This window comes from Hordeum vulgare, chromosome 7H (genome assembly GCF_904849725.1).
Source record: "Hordeum vulgare subsp. vulgare chromosome 7H, MorexV3_pseudomolecules_assembly, whole genome shotgun sequence".
NCBI lineage: Eukaryota > Viridiplantae > Streptophyta > Magnoliopsida > Poales > Poaceae > Hordeum > Hordeum vulgare.
The window spans coordinates 600083625-600098232 of record NC_058524.1 but is presented as its reverse complement, the minus strand read 5'-3'; the positions used below and the strand labels follow the sequence as shown (position 1 = coordinate 600098232).

General features: G+C 43.0%; 1 protein-coding gene and 1 pseudogene across 1 annotated transcript; both read left to right on the top strand.

Moving 5' to 3' along the window:
* The first annotated feature begins 5451 nt into the window (after window positions 1-5451).
* On the top strand, window positions 5452-6141 carry LOC123412034 (cortical cell-delineating protein-like). The gene has a single exon (XM_045104993.1). It carries the CDS (start codon window positions 5529-5531, stop codon window positions 5901-5903), a length of 375 nt encoding a protein of 124 aa, XP_044960928.1. The 5' UTR covers window positions 5452-5528; the 3' UTR covers window positions 5904-6141.
* A 7283-nt stretch (window positions 6142-13424) lies between these two features.
* Window positions 13425-13985, top strand: LOC123412037 (annotated as a pseudogene).
* The last annotated feature ends 623 nt before the right edge of the window (window positions 13986-14608 follow it).

Here is a 14608-nt window from a genome sequence, read left to right as displayed (position 1 = left end):
CAACCCACATAAAAATTCTTGCCGAGAAGTTAAATTTGGTTGAAAAAGAAAACAAATACTTGAAGAAAAAATTGAAAATAATTGAGGATAAGAATATGGAACTGGAGTTGCATGTCGCCGATGTCATCGATGATTGCAAGATGAAGATCGATGCGATGCGGTTGAAGATGGATGCAATGCGCTTGAAGATGGATGAAATGCGCTTGAAGATTAGGAATATTAGAAAATATGCCATTGATAAAGAGGCTTGGTATCATTATGTTGTTGGGTCAATTGTTACCTTAGTTGCGATTTTGATCGCGTTTGTTGTTGCATTTAAATGTTTTACATAGTTGTATGTTGTTTTATGAGAGAACTTTATGTATTTATTTTTTGCAATAATAACATTTGATCACTACTGTTCTTTGGCTTTAATGTGATGATGAACTTGTATTAATTTGGTCATATGTTTTGCAATGGTTTTTTAATATATTTGATTTCATAATAGAGATGAATCGCCAATGATAATATTTAATTTCATAATATGGTTTTTTGAACTCCATAAAAAGTTGAGAGGGCTACGACAAAAACTAGATGCACTTCGTGTACAAAACGGACAATCTCTCTCGAAGTATCAGGGTTTCGAACGAGAACTTGTCTCTTACAAAGGGATTTCATTTTTGTGAACTTATTTGAACTCCATACTTTTTGGTGTGTTCAAAATGCACCATTCAAAGGCACAACACAAAATTTCAACAATTTCTGACTTCATTTGGTATATTTCGTGGATTTACTTATTTGTTTTGAGCTAGTTGACCCTGAAATTGAAAAGCACTACAAATGAACTCTGAAAATGTTGAAAGTTGGCATGCTATCATCATTTCACCCACATAGCATGTGCTAAAAAGTTGAGAGGGCTACGACAAAAACTGGATGCACTTCGTGTACAAAACGGACAATCTCTCTCGAAGTATCAGGGTGTCGAACGAGAACTCATCTCTTACATGGATAATATGAAAATGAAAAGTGTTTGAAATTTAGTACGTTCCATACATGCATTACATAAAAGGTTTAATACATTATTACATTATTGCACCAATATTCCTATCTATTATTTCTGTTTTATTCTGGGTCATAGCCATGGAGAATCTTCATCATTCATTAGGATGCTTGGGTCATTTTTCACTTTGAAGGGCGGAATTTCATGAAACTTATTATAATCTTCTGACATGTCTGTCTTGTCATCTACTCCCACGATGTTTCTTTTCCCTGAAAGAACCATGTGGCGTTTTGGCTCATCGGATGATATCTTCTTTTGCTGATTTCTTTTTCTCGTTAATGTAGACATGTCCTTCACATAGAAAACCTGAGCAACATCATTGGCTAGGACAAATGGTTCGTCCATGTACGCAAGATTGTTAAGATCCACTGTTGTCATGCCGTACTTTTGGTCTACAACTAACCCGCCTCCTGTCAGCTTCACCCATTTGCACCGAAATAAAGGGATCATAAAAGTAGGTCCATAGTCAAGTTCCCATATCTCCTCTATGTACCCGTAATATGTTTCCAAACAGTGCCCATTCTCGTCTGTTGCATCAAAGCATACACCACTATTTTGGTTGGTGCTCTTTTTATCTTGGGCAACCGTGTAAAATGTATTCCCATTTATCTCATACCCTTGGAAAGTACATATAGTCGAAGATGGTGGCCTGGCCAAACAGTACAGCTCATCTCCAACGGTGTCGTCATTCAGGAGATGTGTCTGCAACCAACTGCCGAAAGTCTTCTCGTGTTCCCCTTTAATCCAAGAGTCAGCCTTCCCCGGGTTTTCGGAGCGTAGAATATTCTTGTGTCTCACGATATACGGAGCCACCATGGTGGAATTGTGTAGAACTGTGTAGTGTGCTTGAGAGAAAGAATGCTCGTCCATACATACTTTTGCTTTCCTTCCTAGTGTGCCTTTTCCTGTCAGCCTACCCTCATACCGAGATTCAGGAACACCAATCGGCTTAAGGTCAGGAAGAAAGTCCACACAAAACTCAATGACCTCCTCTGTTCCATAGCCCTTGGAGATGCTTCCTTCTGGCCTAGCACGGTTACGAACATATTTCTTTAAGACTTCCATGGACCTCTCGAAGGGGAACATATTGTGTAGAAACACAGGACCGAGAATTCTAATCTCTTCGACTAGGTGAACTAGGAGGTGTGTCATTATATTGAAGAAGGATGGCGGGAACAACAACTCAAAGCTGACCAGACATTGGACCACATCAATCTGTAACCCTGATAGACTTTCTCGATCGATTACCTTCTGAGAAATTGCATTGAGGAATGCACATACCTTCACAATTGCCAGGCGAACATTTTCCGGTAGAATTCCCCTCAATGCAACCGGAAGCAATTGCGTCATAAGCATGTGGCAGTCATGAGACTTTAGGTTTTGGAATTTTTTGTCTTTCATATTTACGATTCCCTTTATATTCGACGAGAAGCCAGTCAGGACCTTGATACTGAAAAGGACTTCAAAGAAGATTTCCTTCTCTTCCTTAGTAAGAGCGTAGCTGGCACGCCCTTGAAACTGCCCTGGATGCATGCCATCTCTTCCTTTATGACGTTCTTGGTCCTCCCGTGCTTCCGGTGTATCTTTTGACTTCCCATACAAGCCCAAGAAGCCTAGAATATTCACGCAGAGATTCTTTGTCAGGTGCATCACGTCGATTGCCGAGCGGACCTCATGGACTTCCCAGTAGGGTAGCTCCCAAAATATAGATTTCTTCTTCCACATGGGTACGCGCTTATCAGGGCCGTTAGGAACAGGTTGGCTGCCAGGACCCTTTCCAAAGATTACTTTTAAATCTTTGACCATATCAAATACTTCAGCACCAGTACGGATGACAGGCTTCCCCCGGGGTTCTGCCTTGCCATTGAAATGCTTGACTTTTTTCTTTAAGGGATGCTTGGGCGGAAGAAAACAACGATTGTACGGATACACATTCTTCCTACAGTTGTCGAGATATATACTTTCTGTCTGATCCAAATAGTGCGTGCATGCATTGTATCCCTTGTTTGATTGTCCTGAAATGTTACTAAGAGCAGGCCAATCATTGATGGTTACGAAAAGCAACGCTCGAAGGTCAAATTCCTCTTGTTTGTGCTCGTCCCACACACGTACACCTGGTTCGGCCCACAGCTGTAAAAGTTCATCAACTAATGGCCTTAGGTACACATCAATATCGTTGCCGGGTTGCTTTAGACCTTGTATAAGCACTGGCATCATAATAAACTTCCGCTTCATGCACAACCAAGGAGGAAGGTTGTAGATACATAGAGTAATGGGCCAGGTGCTGTGACTGCAACTCTGCTCCCCAAAAGGATTCATGCCATCTGTACTCAGACCTAACCATAAGTTCCTTGCGTCTGCTGCAAATCTCGGGAACTCTCTCTTGATTTTTCTCCACTGCCGACCATCAGCGGTGTGCCTCAACTTATCGTCTTTCATACAATCTTCCATGTGCCATCGCAACAACTTCGCATGATCTTTATTTCTGAACAGACGTTTCAACCGTGGTATTATAGGAGCATACCACATCCCCTGGCAGGAACCGTCTTCCTGGGTGGCTCGCCCTCAATATCACCAGGGTCATCTTTTCTGATCTTATACCGCAATGCAGTCTATACCGGGCATTTATCCATATTCTCGTACTTCTCACCTCGGTAGAGGATGCATTCATTAGGGCATGCATGTATCTTCTGCACGTCTAATCCTAGAGGGCAGACAAGCTTCTTTGCTTCGTACGTGCTGGCGGGCAATTCGTTCTTTCTTGGAAGCATCTTCTTCATCAGTACCAGCAACTTTTCGAATGACGAGTCAGTCACACCGGTCTCTGTCTTCCACTTCAGCAATTCCAGTGTGCTACCCAGCTTCTTCTGGCCATCTTCACAAGTTGGGTACAACAATTTGTTGTGGTCCTGTAACATCTGCTCGAACTACAACCTCTCCTTTTCTGTGTCGCAACCTCGCCGTGCATCAGAAATGACCCGGCCAAGATCATCAGCGGGCTCATCTGGTTCCCGTTCTTCATCCTGATCTTCTTCTTCATTGTCTTCCATTGCGGTATCAGCATACTCAGGGAACATAGATCGGTAGTTGTCATCATCGTTCTCTTCTTCTTCATCGTCGCCTTCCATCATAACCCCTCTTTCTCCGTGCTTGGTCCAAACATTATAGCCCGACATAAAACCGGACCGAAGCAGGTGGCTCTGAATGACTCTTGAGGAAGTGCAATCCTTCTCATTTCGACATTCAACACATGGACAAAACATATAGCCACCACCATGCTTGTTCGCATCGGCTGCATCTCGAAAAGAATGCACGCCTTCTCTGTAAGCGGCTGTGCGTCGATCACCGTACATCCATGGATGGCTCATCTCTGCGTTATACGACAGTATATCAAATACAATCACGATCCTAAAAATTAGTACCGCACGATCTAAACGAGGAAATATAGTTGCTAACCTTTTAGAATAAGTAGAAATAAAGAGGAAGAGGTTTAAGCGTGGCTCGGGCATCTCATATCGTAGTTGTGTTCGGTGAACTGAAGCGGCATCGCTCTAACACACATTTCAACAAACACCTCTAGTGCATAAAAAAAAGTGGAGAGCAAGCACCCACCCACAATCCTCCATCCAATAAAAATGCAACGAAGAGGGGAGAGGGGGGCTGTGCTATATATAGGCAGAGGACTTTAGTCCCGGTTTGAGACACAAACCGGGACTAAAGGTGGCGCACATGCGGGCTGCCCACCGCGTAGCCCTTTACTCCCGGCTTGGGACACGAACCGGGACTAAAGGCTCCTTACGGGCCGGGACTAAAGCCTCGAGGGAGGATATGAGAATTGGGGCGACGTAGCCGGGCCTTTAGTTCCGGCCCAGAGGCAGGCCGGGACTAAAGGGTACAGGCCAAAGGCCCGGTTTCTACTAGTGTATGTGTCCAGCCCTGCCAACGAGCCAGTATAATACACCAGAGTACGAAAGATATAATATACACATGAAATCAAAACCATACAGCTCTTATATGTGTCTCCCGTGACCGTGATGATCAGGGTATGCCAGCCCCTAGAGCTTCCATGCCAGATATATTCCTTTGTCCGATGCTATGCTCCAGATTATTATGGCCACACTTGTAAACCAATCAAATATTTATATGCAAACAGCAGACAACATGCATATAGGAGTATCTTCTTGGAAACTAAAGGAAACTCTCATGGCACAGCTCCCAGGATTTTGTTCATTAGTGAAGAGCAGATTAAGCTCCAATGATGAATGTCACACACGTAACATGCCAGTACAATAATGGTTGCACATGAGTTTTGGAAACTACCACGGCAAGAATGAAACTAATTACCTCGATTGATAATGACATGAACGAGGCACTTGCACACCACACCCGGTCTATAAGTACCACCCCCAAACAACCCAAGAAAACCATCCCAAGCTACCATAGCCTACAAGCTTAATTAGCCATATACCAGCACGATCCATCAGTAGCAATGGCGCCTTCCAAGCTCGCCTTCTTCCTCGCTCTGAACCTGGTCCTCCTTGCCGCCGTGCAGGGCTGCGGTCCCTACTGCCCACCGGTCGTCCCCACCCCGCCGATCGGCGGGGGCAGCTGCTCGATCAACACGCTGAAGCTGGGCGTCTGCGCCAACGTGCTGAACCTGCTGAAGCTTAAGATTGGCGTGCCGGCGAACGAGCAGTGCTGCCCACTCCTGGGCGGGCTCGCCGACCTCGACGCCGCCGTGTGCCTCTGCACCGCCATCAGGGCCAACATCCTCGGCATCAAGCTCAATGTCCCCATCGACCTCACCCTCCTACTCAACCAGTGCGGCAAGAAGTGCCCCGCCAACTTCACCTGCCCCATGTGATCCATCTATCCATCGATTTACTCGTAGCTATTGCATGTCATACGCGCGCACTGTTACAGTTCATATGTCAGGCGTTTGCATGGGCTCCCTCGCTCATGCATGCATGCTTTATAAGCTTGTGATTGATCAATGTCATTGTATCACGTTATGGTATCTAAATGCATGATTTGCATATTGTAAAAGGATATACATACTTGTACACGTACCTGGAATAGAAAGGTTGTTCAAGTTGGGTTAAGTCGACTAGTGATATGCCAGCTCTTGAGTTGTATATTCATATGTACATGCATGATTGCATCAATCATGATCAGATCCACATCTTTCCCCATGCATTAGATGATCCTTGATAAAACTAAAAATCTTGCTGAAGATTTTCTTCTTCTTCAATGTCACCTTTTACATCTTGACGTTCTAGCTGATCCATAAAAAATTAAAGGATGCATGCATCGTACTACTGATTATCCCGCAAGGCAAGACGTACACTCGTAGATGTCATAAGTGCATGCACGCATAGTTTTTTTTTATATATACAATGGCAGATGCGCTCACGTACATGTACATACACTCACCTATATGAACATACACACGCATCCTATATCTACTAGGGCCTCCGAGATATTGAGTTAGCACAACATTTGAGATTGACGAAGTCATCAGAGACGTTTAATGATAGATGGAAACATTTTCTTTAACTGATGAACATCGCCATGTGACATTTGTGGTAAGCAGTTCAAACTTATTAAGGAGAGAGTTGAATAAATATAGAAAATTTTGAGCATTGGTGTCAAGTCTAACTGGTGGTCTGATTCCACCACAAGTAAGCTAACTATTTTACCTATGCTCAATTCGCTACTTAAGTTAGCATAATGTATTCTATAGTGAATATGTACAAATCATCCATTGTTGTATCTTGTTGTGGCATCTAACTGACTCACATGTTCATAGAAGGACACACATAATAATAAAAAGAGTGAATTCCGGTTTTTACCTTCTATTTTAATATTTTTGACACTAGTTACCCGATTTAACGCGATTTCATCTGTTTTAATCCATTTAGCAAAAATGTTGCCATAATTTACCTTGCTTAAAATTTTGTGAGCGTTTTGACCGATGGGTCTCAATTGTAAAGTCCAACTGGCATGTCACATCAGTGGGGCTTTTCTCATGGTTTTTCTGCACGTCGAACCACATCGTCTGCCTTCTCCTGACCGGTCAGGGCCTCATTTGTTAGGAGGGGAAGGACGAGGTAGGGGACGAGCGGCAGGCAAAACTTCAAGGCATGGCTACTGGCAAAATCGGAGCTAATACGACAATCTTCTCCCCTCCCATGCATGGCTCCATCCTCTCCTGCTCAACCCAGGTGGTTATGTTTTTATGGCTGGATTTTCTCTCAGTCCGAGATGCATATTTGATAGGTTTAGGCTCCTTGTTTCCGGTTCAAAGAAGTATGGTGATGAAATGACCTTACTTCATAAGGATGGCATGATCCCATTGAACAAATTGTAGGAGAAATTGTTACTGATGTAATCATGTATGTTTTTCTACAGCATTGTCATGTATGACCCTAAGTATGCATGATTATGTGGATCAGATTAAAACTGGTGTGTAAATATACTACTTCACTTACTTTGATGTACGTATATATCTAAATACCTAGTCAAGTAGCGAATATGTTGACCTCGTAGTGAGTTGGTATATATTGTTGGAAATATACCCTAGAGACAATAATAAATTAGTTTATTATATTTCCTTGTTCATAATAATCTTTTATTATCCATGATAGAATTGTATTGATTGGAGACTCAAATACATGTGAGGATACATAGACAACACACTGTTCCTAGTGAGCCTCTAGTTGACTAGTTCGTTGATCAAAGATGGTCAAGGTTTCCTGACCATAGGCAAGTGTTGTCACTTGATAACGGGATCACATCATTAGGAGAATCATGTGATGGACAAGACCCAAATTATATACGTAGCATATTGATCGTGTCATTTTATTGCTATTGTTTTCTGTGTGTCAAGTACTTGTTTCTATGACCATGAGATCATATAACTCACTAGCACCGAAGGAATACCTTGTGCGCATCAAACGTCACAACGTAACTGGGTGACTATAAGGTGTTCTACAGGTATCTCCGAAGGTGTCTGTTGAGTTAGTATGGATCAAGACTGGGATTTGTCACTCCGTGTGACGGAGAGGTATCTCGAGGCCCACTTGGTAATACAACATCACACACAAGCCTTGCAAGTAATGTGACTAAGTGTAAGTCACGGGATCTTGTATTACGGAACGAGTAAAGAGACTTGCCGGTAACGAGAATGAAATAGGTATGCGGCTACCGACGATCGAATCTCGGGCAAGTAACATACCGAAGGACAAAGAGAATGACATACGGGATTATATGAATCCTTGACACTGAGGTTCAACCGATAAGATCTTCGGAGAATATGTAGGATCCAATATGGGCATCCAGGTACCGCTATTGGATATTGACCGAGGAGTACCTCGGGACATGTCTACATAGTTCTTTAATCGGACTATTGACTTTAGGTTTATGGAACGAAATATCAAGGGGTTTCTAGAAAACATAGAAGATTTTCTGGACTCACTTAAAACAGGACAGTAGGTCGTTTAACCGAAAGGTTAGGATGTTTTTAGTAAAATACAAAATATTTTTAAGATTCACTTAAAATCAGGACCGTGAAAGAAACAATTGGGTTTATTTGTTTCCAAAAGGTACGACGGACGGGTAGAGACATTTATCCTTTTATTAATAAGTATAGACATAGACTAGTGATCTAGAATAAATGTATTATACTCCCTCCATTTCTAAATATAAGTGTTTCTAGATATTTTACTACGAACTATATACGGATGTATATAGACATAATTTGAATTGTAGATTCATTTATTTTTATTGGTATGTAGTTCATAGTAGAATATTTGAAAAAAAACTTATATTCAGGAACCGAGGAAGTACTAATTTACAAGTAGTATCTTTATGTGATTAGTGAAACACCAACAATATGTGAAATTCAGACAGCTTGAGATAGCAAGTTCTGGATGAATCCACATTAGTATATCCTAGTACATCCATCACACGTACAGCTAGCTAGGCAACCCTGCCGTAATGACGTGCATATATAGATATGCCTTTTTCTAACACGCAACCCTGCCAACATGGAAAATTAAATATACATGTGAACACTTGACTGGTCATACTACACTACAAGAAAATAGAATAACCAGACCCGCAATGTATATCAGAATACTAGCACCGCGTAGACTTCATAGACTAATTGCATGACAGGACGATCAACTTGCATGTCCCATGGAAATGACTAGCCTACGATCATAGCAGTGGGGTGTCAGTTAATATAATTTAACTTAAATATCATCTTAGTTTTAACAAATAGTCCAAAAATGGCACAAAGTTGTTAGAGAATTGTAAATTTGTAACCAATATAGTATAACTAGTTTGCATTTTTTAGTATAACTAGTTTGCATGTCCCATGGAAATGACTAGCCTACGATCATAGTAGTGGGGTGTCAGTTAATATAATTTAACTTAAATATCATCTTAGTTTTAACAAATAGTCCAAAAATGGCACAAAGTTGTTAGAGAATTGTAAATTTGTAACCAATATAGTGGACCTATGGCGGGGCTCCACCCTGTTCAAGGGTTGTATGTTCAATCGGAACTGGTTGTTATGAGAGTCTCACTGCTGCATCTTTCAAATGTCTAGATAAATGTTTTTCCTTCATGCCCGGCGCAAAAAAAATGATGCGCCTAAACTTTTAGCAAAAAACTAAAAGCTACGCAATTATGATTTTGATACTCCCTTCAGATAGTATGAGGAAATGGCATGTGCATGAACTAGAGGTCGTCTCTCATCAGGTTGCTATTAAACTTTCCCTAAAAATCTGGGACAAGAGATTGGAGAGATGCATAGAAATCCATGCTCTGAAAATCAAGGGAGATGGATTAATGAGATTAGATATTCAGCTTCACAACTAAAATTAGGGGGATTAGGATTGCGCTTGCAAGCCTATCACGTGTTGCGACGCGCGCACACGTAAAAGTCTTCTCATGTAATCCATAAAGCTAATCGATAGGAACGATAGACATGCTGGCAGCTACATCGGATTTGAATGGTTTGGGCAAGGAAAATGATTAGAAGGTCGCATCTCCTTGGCGGCTGCCCTAGCATGACAACGTGCACTCCATGGCACCGGAAATCGGCCTGGGGTGAGCAACCTCGATGATGAAGGTGTATCCCTCCTCGCAGTGCCACATGAGGTTGTGCAACTCACATACGAATGGGTCAGCTACATGGCTAGCACTAACAGACGGTTGCGATCCCTTTTGCACCTCCAGGGAGGACCCAACTATCCACGATGCTAGACCGGTGGGCTAGCTCAGCGTCGAGGCGGCGGAGCCATGGATGAGAGGGCAGATGATGGGGAGAGGAGTGGGCGGGCTTCGCCATGGCATGGAGGGGAGGTGTCTGGGGGAGATGGCGGTGGATACTCTCTGGCGGGGAGATGAGATGCGGTGACAATTGGTGTCTGGTTGGTTGTGCGGGAAGAGTAGAAGGCAGCTGTGCGGTGCGTGAGTGAGAGGAGTGGCTGCTTTTTTTCCTGTCAGAAAAAGTAAAAAGGAGGAGCTTCTATACGTTGACATCAATGTCACATAGCATAACAAGTCATTTCTAGAAAATATATATATACACAATTTAAAACTCATCAAAATAAGGATGCGGCTCACATTGTGCCATGCAATGAAGTTGAAGACAACATTCCTCACATTGTACAAAACTATGTTAAACACATCAAGTAGATCTTTATTTGTAAAAGATAATTAATTGGATTACTGAAGTGGATTTTAATTACTTCTCATCGTTACATGCTATAATTTCTATGCATGTAAATTTTTACATGTATTGTGACTATGTTTGCAACTGATAAAAATATATTCATAGCCCGTGGCAATGCATGGATATTATACTAGTAATGCTTGTATGGCGCACCTTATAATTGTTGCTGCCAAAATTATGAATGCTTCTTGATGTCTAAAAAAATTTAACCACCAATAATTTATAGGGAACTGCTTCTCTGAAACATCTACTATAACAGCATAGATTGTAGAAGCTAACCTTGATGTATAAAATTTGCGTTGGACCGTTGGTGCCATCAAATTACCACGAAAATATATTGTGGAGCTTAGGCTTCTAGGCATCCCCCTATCTAGCCATCCAATTCCACATCGCGATTCGTGCAAGTACTTTTTTGTTTTGTTTTTCCCATATAGCACAACAAATGAACTTCGAACTTGCAGCACAACAATATGAAAATATAATATGGATATGAAAATATAACGTCGGATAGGAAAAAATCTGAAAATATAATATGGATGAACATATGAAAGAATTAAAGAAACACACCTTGCTTTATCACTAGGTATAGATATACTCTTTGGTGAATAGTAACCTAAAATTGAATTACGAGAATTCTGAATTTATTTGTCAGCGTGAAAAATTAAATTAACTGTATCATTTGTCTTTTGACTTGTTTTTTTGCACATGTCAACACGCTTAAGCTTTCCCATTAAAAAAATGCAGGTGGCATTTGGGTGTGACAATAAACACATATATATTTTTAAATTTTATTTGAAGTTGATAAAATACAATTTAACACGCAACAACATATATATACTAGCCGAAAGTAATATCTGTATAATGTGTAACTATTTTGTTTTACTCAATATTTTTTTCAACTAAATCTTCTAGGCTCTATCTTGTACCACGACGTTCAAGCAGTATTGAAATTAGGACCGCCTATACGTCAGATATATGAAAAAAGAATCTGTGTCAGCCAATTTTCTAAGCCGTTGGATGGCAGGATCGTCCCTTCGTTCGGCCTCGCACAAAACACATTATGACTGACGCAAAAAAAATACGTGTCCATCCGTGCCAATGAGCCAGTATAATAAACCTGTGGCCGACACATGGCATGGTGGTTGGTGATGCAGTGGGCCAGCAGGGTCTGGCAGCGGAGATCGTGGCGCGTTCCGGTGGCGACAGGGCCGACTGGTGGCACCGGCGGGTTCCCACAGGCAGGTTGGTGGCGACGCTGGGATGGCTTGGTCATAATCGAGTCTTGCGAGCAGCGAGCGGTCGGTCACTTCTATGCAGCGTGGCAAGCGGTGGTGCTGGCCTGGGTTGCGTGGAGAGGCGGGTCTGATCGCGGCAAGACCGTCCCTTGGAGTGGGTGACGGCCATTGTAGGCGGTCCTGGACCTGGCTGGAGGTGCTGGTCGGGTGCGGTTCCTTGTGCAGGCTGGGAGTGGATGGTGTGGCTGCGGTTTCCCTGTCTGGTGGTTGGTCCTTGGTCCTTAGCTTTGCAGCTATATCGGCAAGTGTTGCGGTGGCGGCGGTATGAAGCTTCTTGGATAGTGCTACCAAGTCCATGGAGGTGAGGTGGTGGGCTACGCGCGGATGAAAATCTTGCACGGCTTAGGTCGAGCCGGTGTTGGTGACACCCGTGGATGTCATTTCCTTCCTTGGAGGCATCGTCGAGCGTGTTTGCCACCTCCTTCGTCCTCCAGGAGCTGTTAGGAGCATTGTGTTTGAAGACAAGGCTGACTCCTCGTTGCTCTACTTCGGTGTCCGCCGCGGTCCTTGTTTTGATCCTAAGTGGCACTATATATGTCTGTCACCGGTTGTTCAAGACGGTGACTTTTCGGTGTGGATCGAGTCCTGTCATTGATCTGCATCTTTCTCTCACGCACTAAGGGTGGCTGGTGCGTCGACAAGAGACACTCTGCGGAAGTTATTTGGTCTTCGGTGTTGTTCGGCGTCAGTCAAGACGCGGTGCTTTGTGTCGGTTCAGGATAAGCTCTTTTGCATTGTAGCTCGGTGGACGGTGCGGTTTATCTTTAGGTTTGTCCTTGTGATGTTCGTGCTATGCATCAAGTGATAGCTTTTTTCATTGAAATTATGTCTTTACCAGAGTACAAAAGGTATCATGGACACATGGAATCAAAATCGTACGACTCCTATTTGTGTCTCCGTGAACGTGATGATCAGGGTAAGCCAGCTCCTAGAGCTGCCATGCCAGATATATCTATTCCTTTGTCCGATCCTGTGCTCCAGATTATTATGGCCACACTTGTAAGCCATCAAATATTTATGTACACACAGCAGACAACATGCATATAGGAGTACTCTTCTTGGAAACAAAAGGAAACTCTCATGGCACAGCTCTCAAGTTTTTGTTCATTAGCGAACAGATTAAGCTCCAATGATGGATGTCACACCCGTAACATACGAGTACAATAATGGTTGCACATGAGTTTTGGAAATTACCACGGCAAGATTGAAACTAATTACCTCGATTGATGATGACATGAAGGCACTTGCACACCACACCCGGTCTATAAGTACCACCCCCAAACAACCCAAGAAAACCATCCCAAGCTAGCATACCCTACAAGCTTAATTAGCCACATACCAGCACAAACGATCAGTAGCAATGGCGCCCTCCAAGCTCGCCCTCTTCCTCGCCCTGAACATTGTCCTCCTTGCCGCCGTGCAGGGCTGCGGTCCCTACTGCCCACCGGTCGTCCCCACCCCGCCGATCCTTCCACCGTCCGTGCCGTCGACCGGCGGGGGCAGCTGCTCGATCAACACGTTGAAACTGGGCGTGTGCGCCAACGTGCTGAACCTGCTGAAGCTCACTCCTGGGCGGGCTCACCGACCTCGACGCTGCCGTGTGCCTCTGCACCGCCATCAGGGCCAACATCCTCGGCATCAAGCTCAACGTCCCCATCGACCTGACCCTCCTCCTCAACCAGTGCGGCAAGAAGTGCCCAACCAACTTCACCTGCCCCATCTGATGCATCCATCCATTGCATGGGCTCCCTCGCTCGTGCATGCATGCTTGATAAGCTCGTGATTGATCATCAGGGTCATTGTATCCCGTTATGGTATCTAAATGCACGATTTGCATATTTGTAAAAGGATATACATACTTGTACACGCACCTTGGAATATAAAATTTGTTCAAGTTGGGGTTTTCTCTCTTCCCTCTCGGCTGGAACCCTAGCCCTCCTCGTCAAGAGAAAAGATCATCCTAGTGTATGTAGCTTAGTAAATATACCCTAGCCCTCCTCGGCACAAAAAATCTTATGTAACTTAGGAACAAGGCAGGATCTAAGAATCATTTTTGTTTATTTAGTTTGATAAGGCAGTGTCAACAACAACAAAATATACAGATGGTATTGACATCCTAGTGTAAATCTCTCTATATACAATGGGTGCTCGGAAGCAAAAAAGATTAATTATAACTACCCTGGTTAAAAATGTATACCTGCTATCCTGGGGGTGTTAACCAAAGGTGCTAAGCATGAAAGCAACAGAACTTGGCATATTTATATATGTCATACTTTTGAAACATAATGTATAGCTTGTATATAGGAACCATGTTCATGTGAAATATTTGGGCGCCGTTCTTATCAGGATGTCTTAGTCGGAGATCGGAAAAACGATTGAGCAACAAGGACACATATCCTTTCTTGGGTTAAAAGATCCTAAGAAAAATACTTACATGAGCTTCTTTCTTTTGCTGCTAAAAAGAAGACTTACTTGAGCTTCTTGAACAAACCAAATTCTGTTACGGTCCGAGGAAGAAAATCTTCAGAT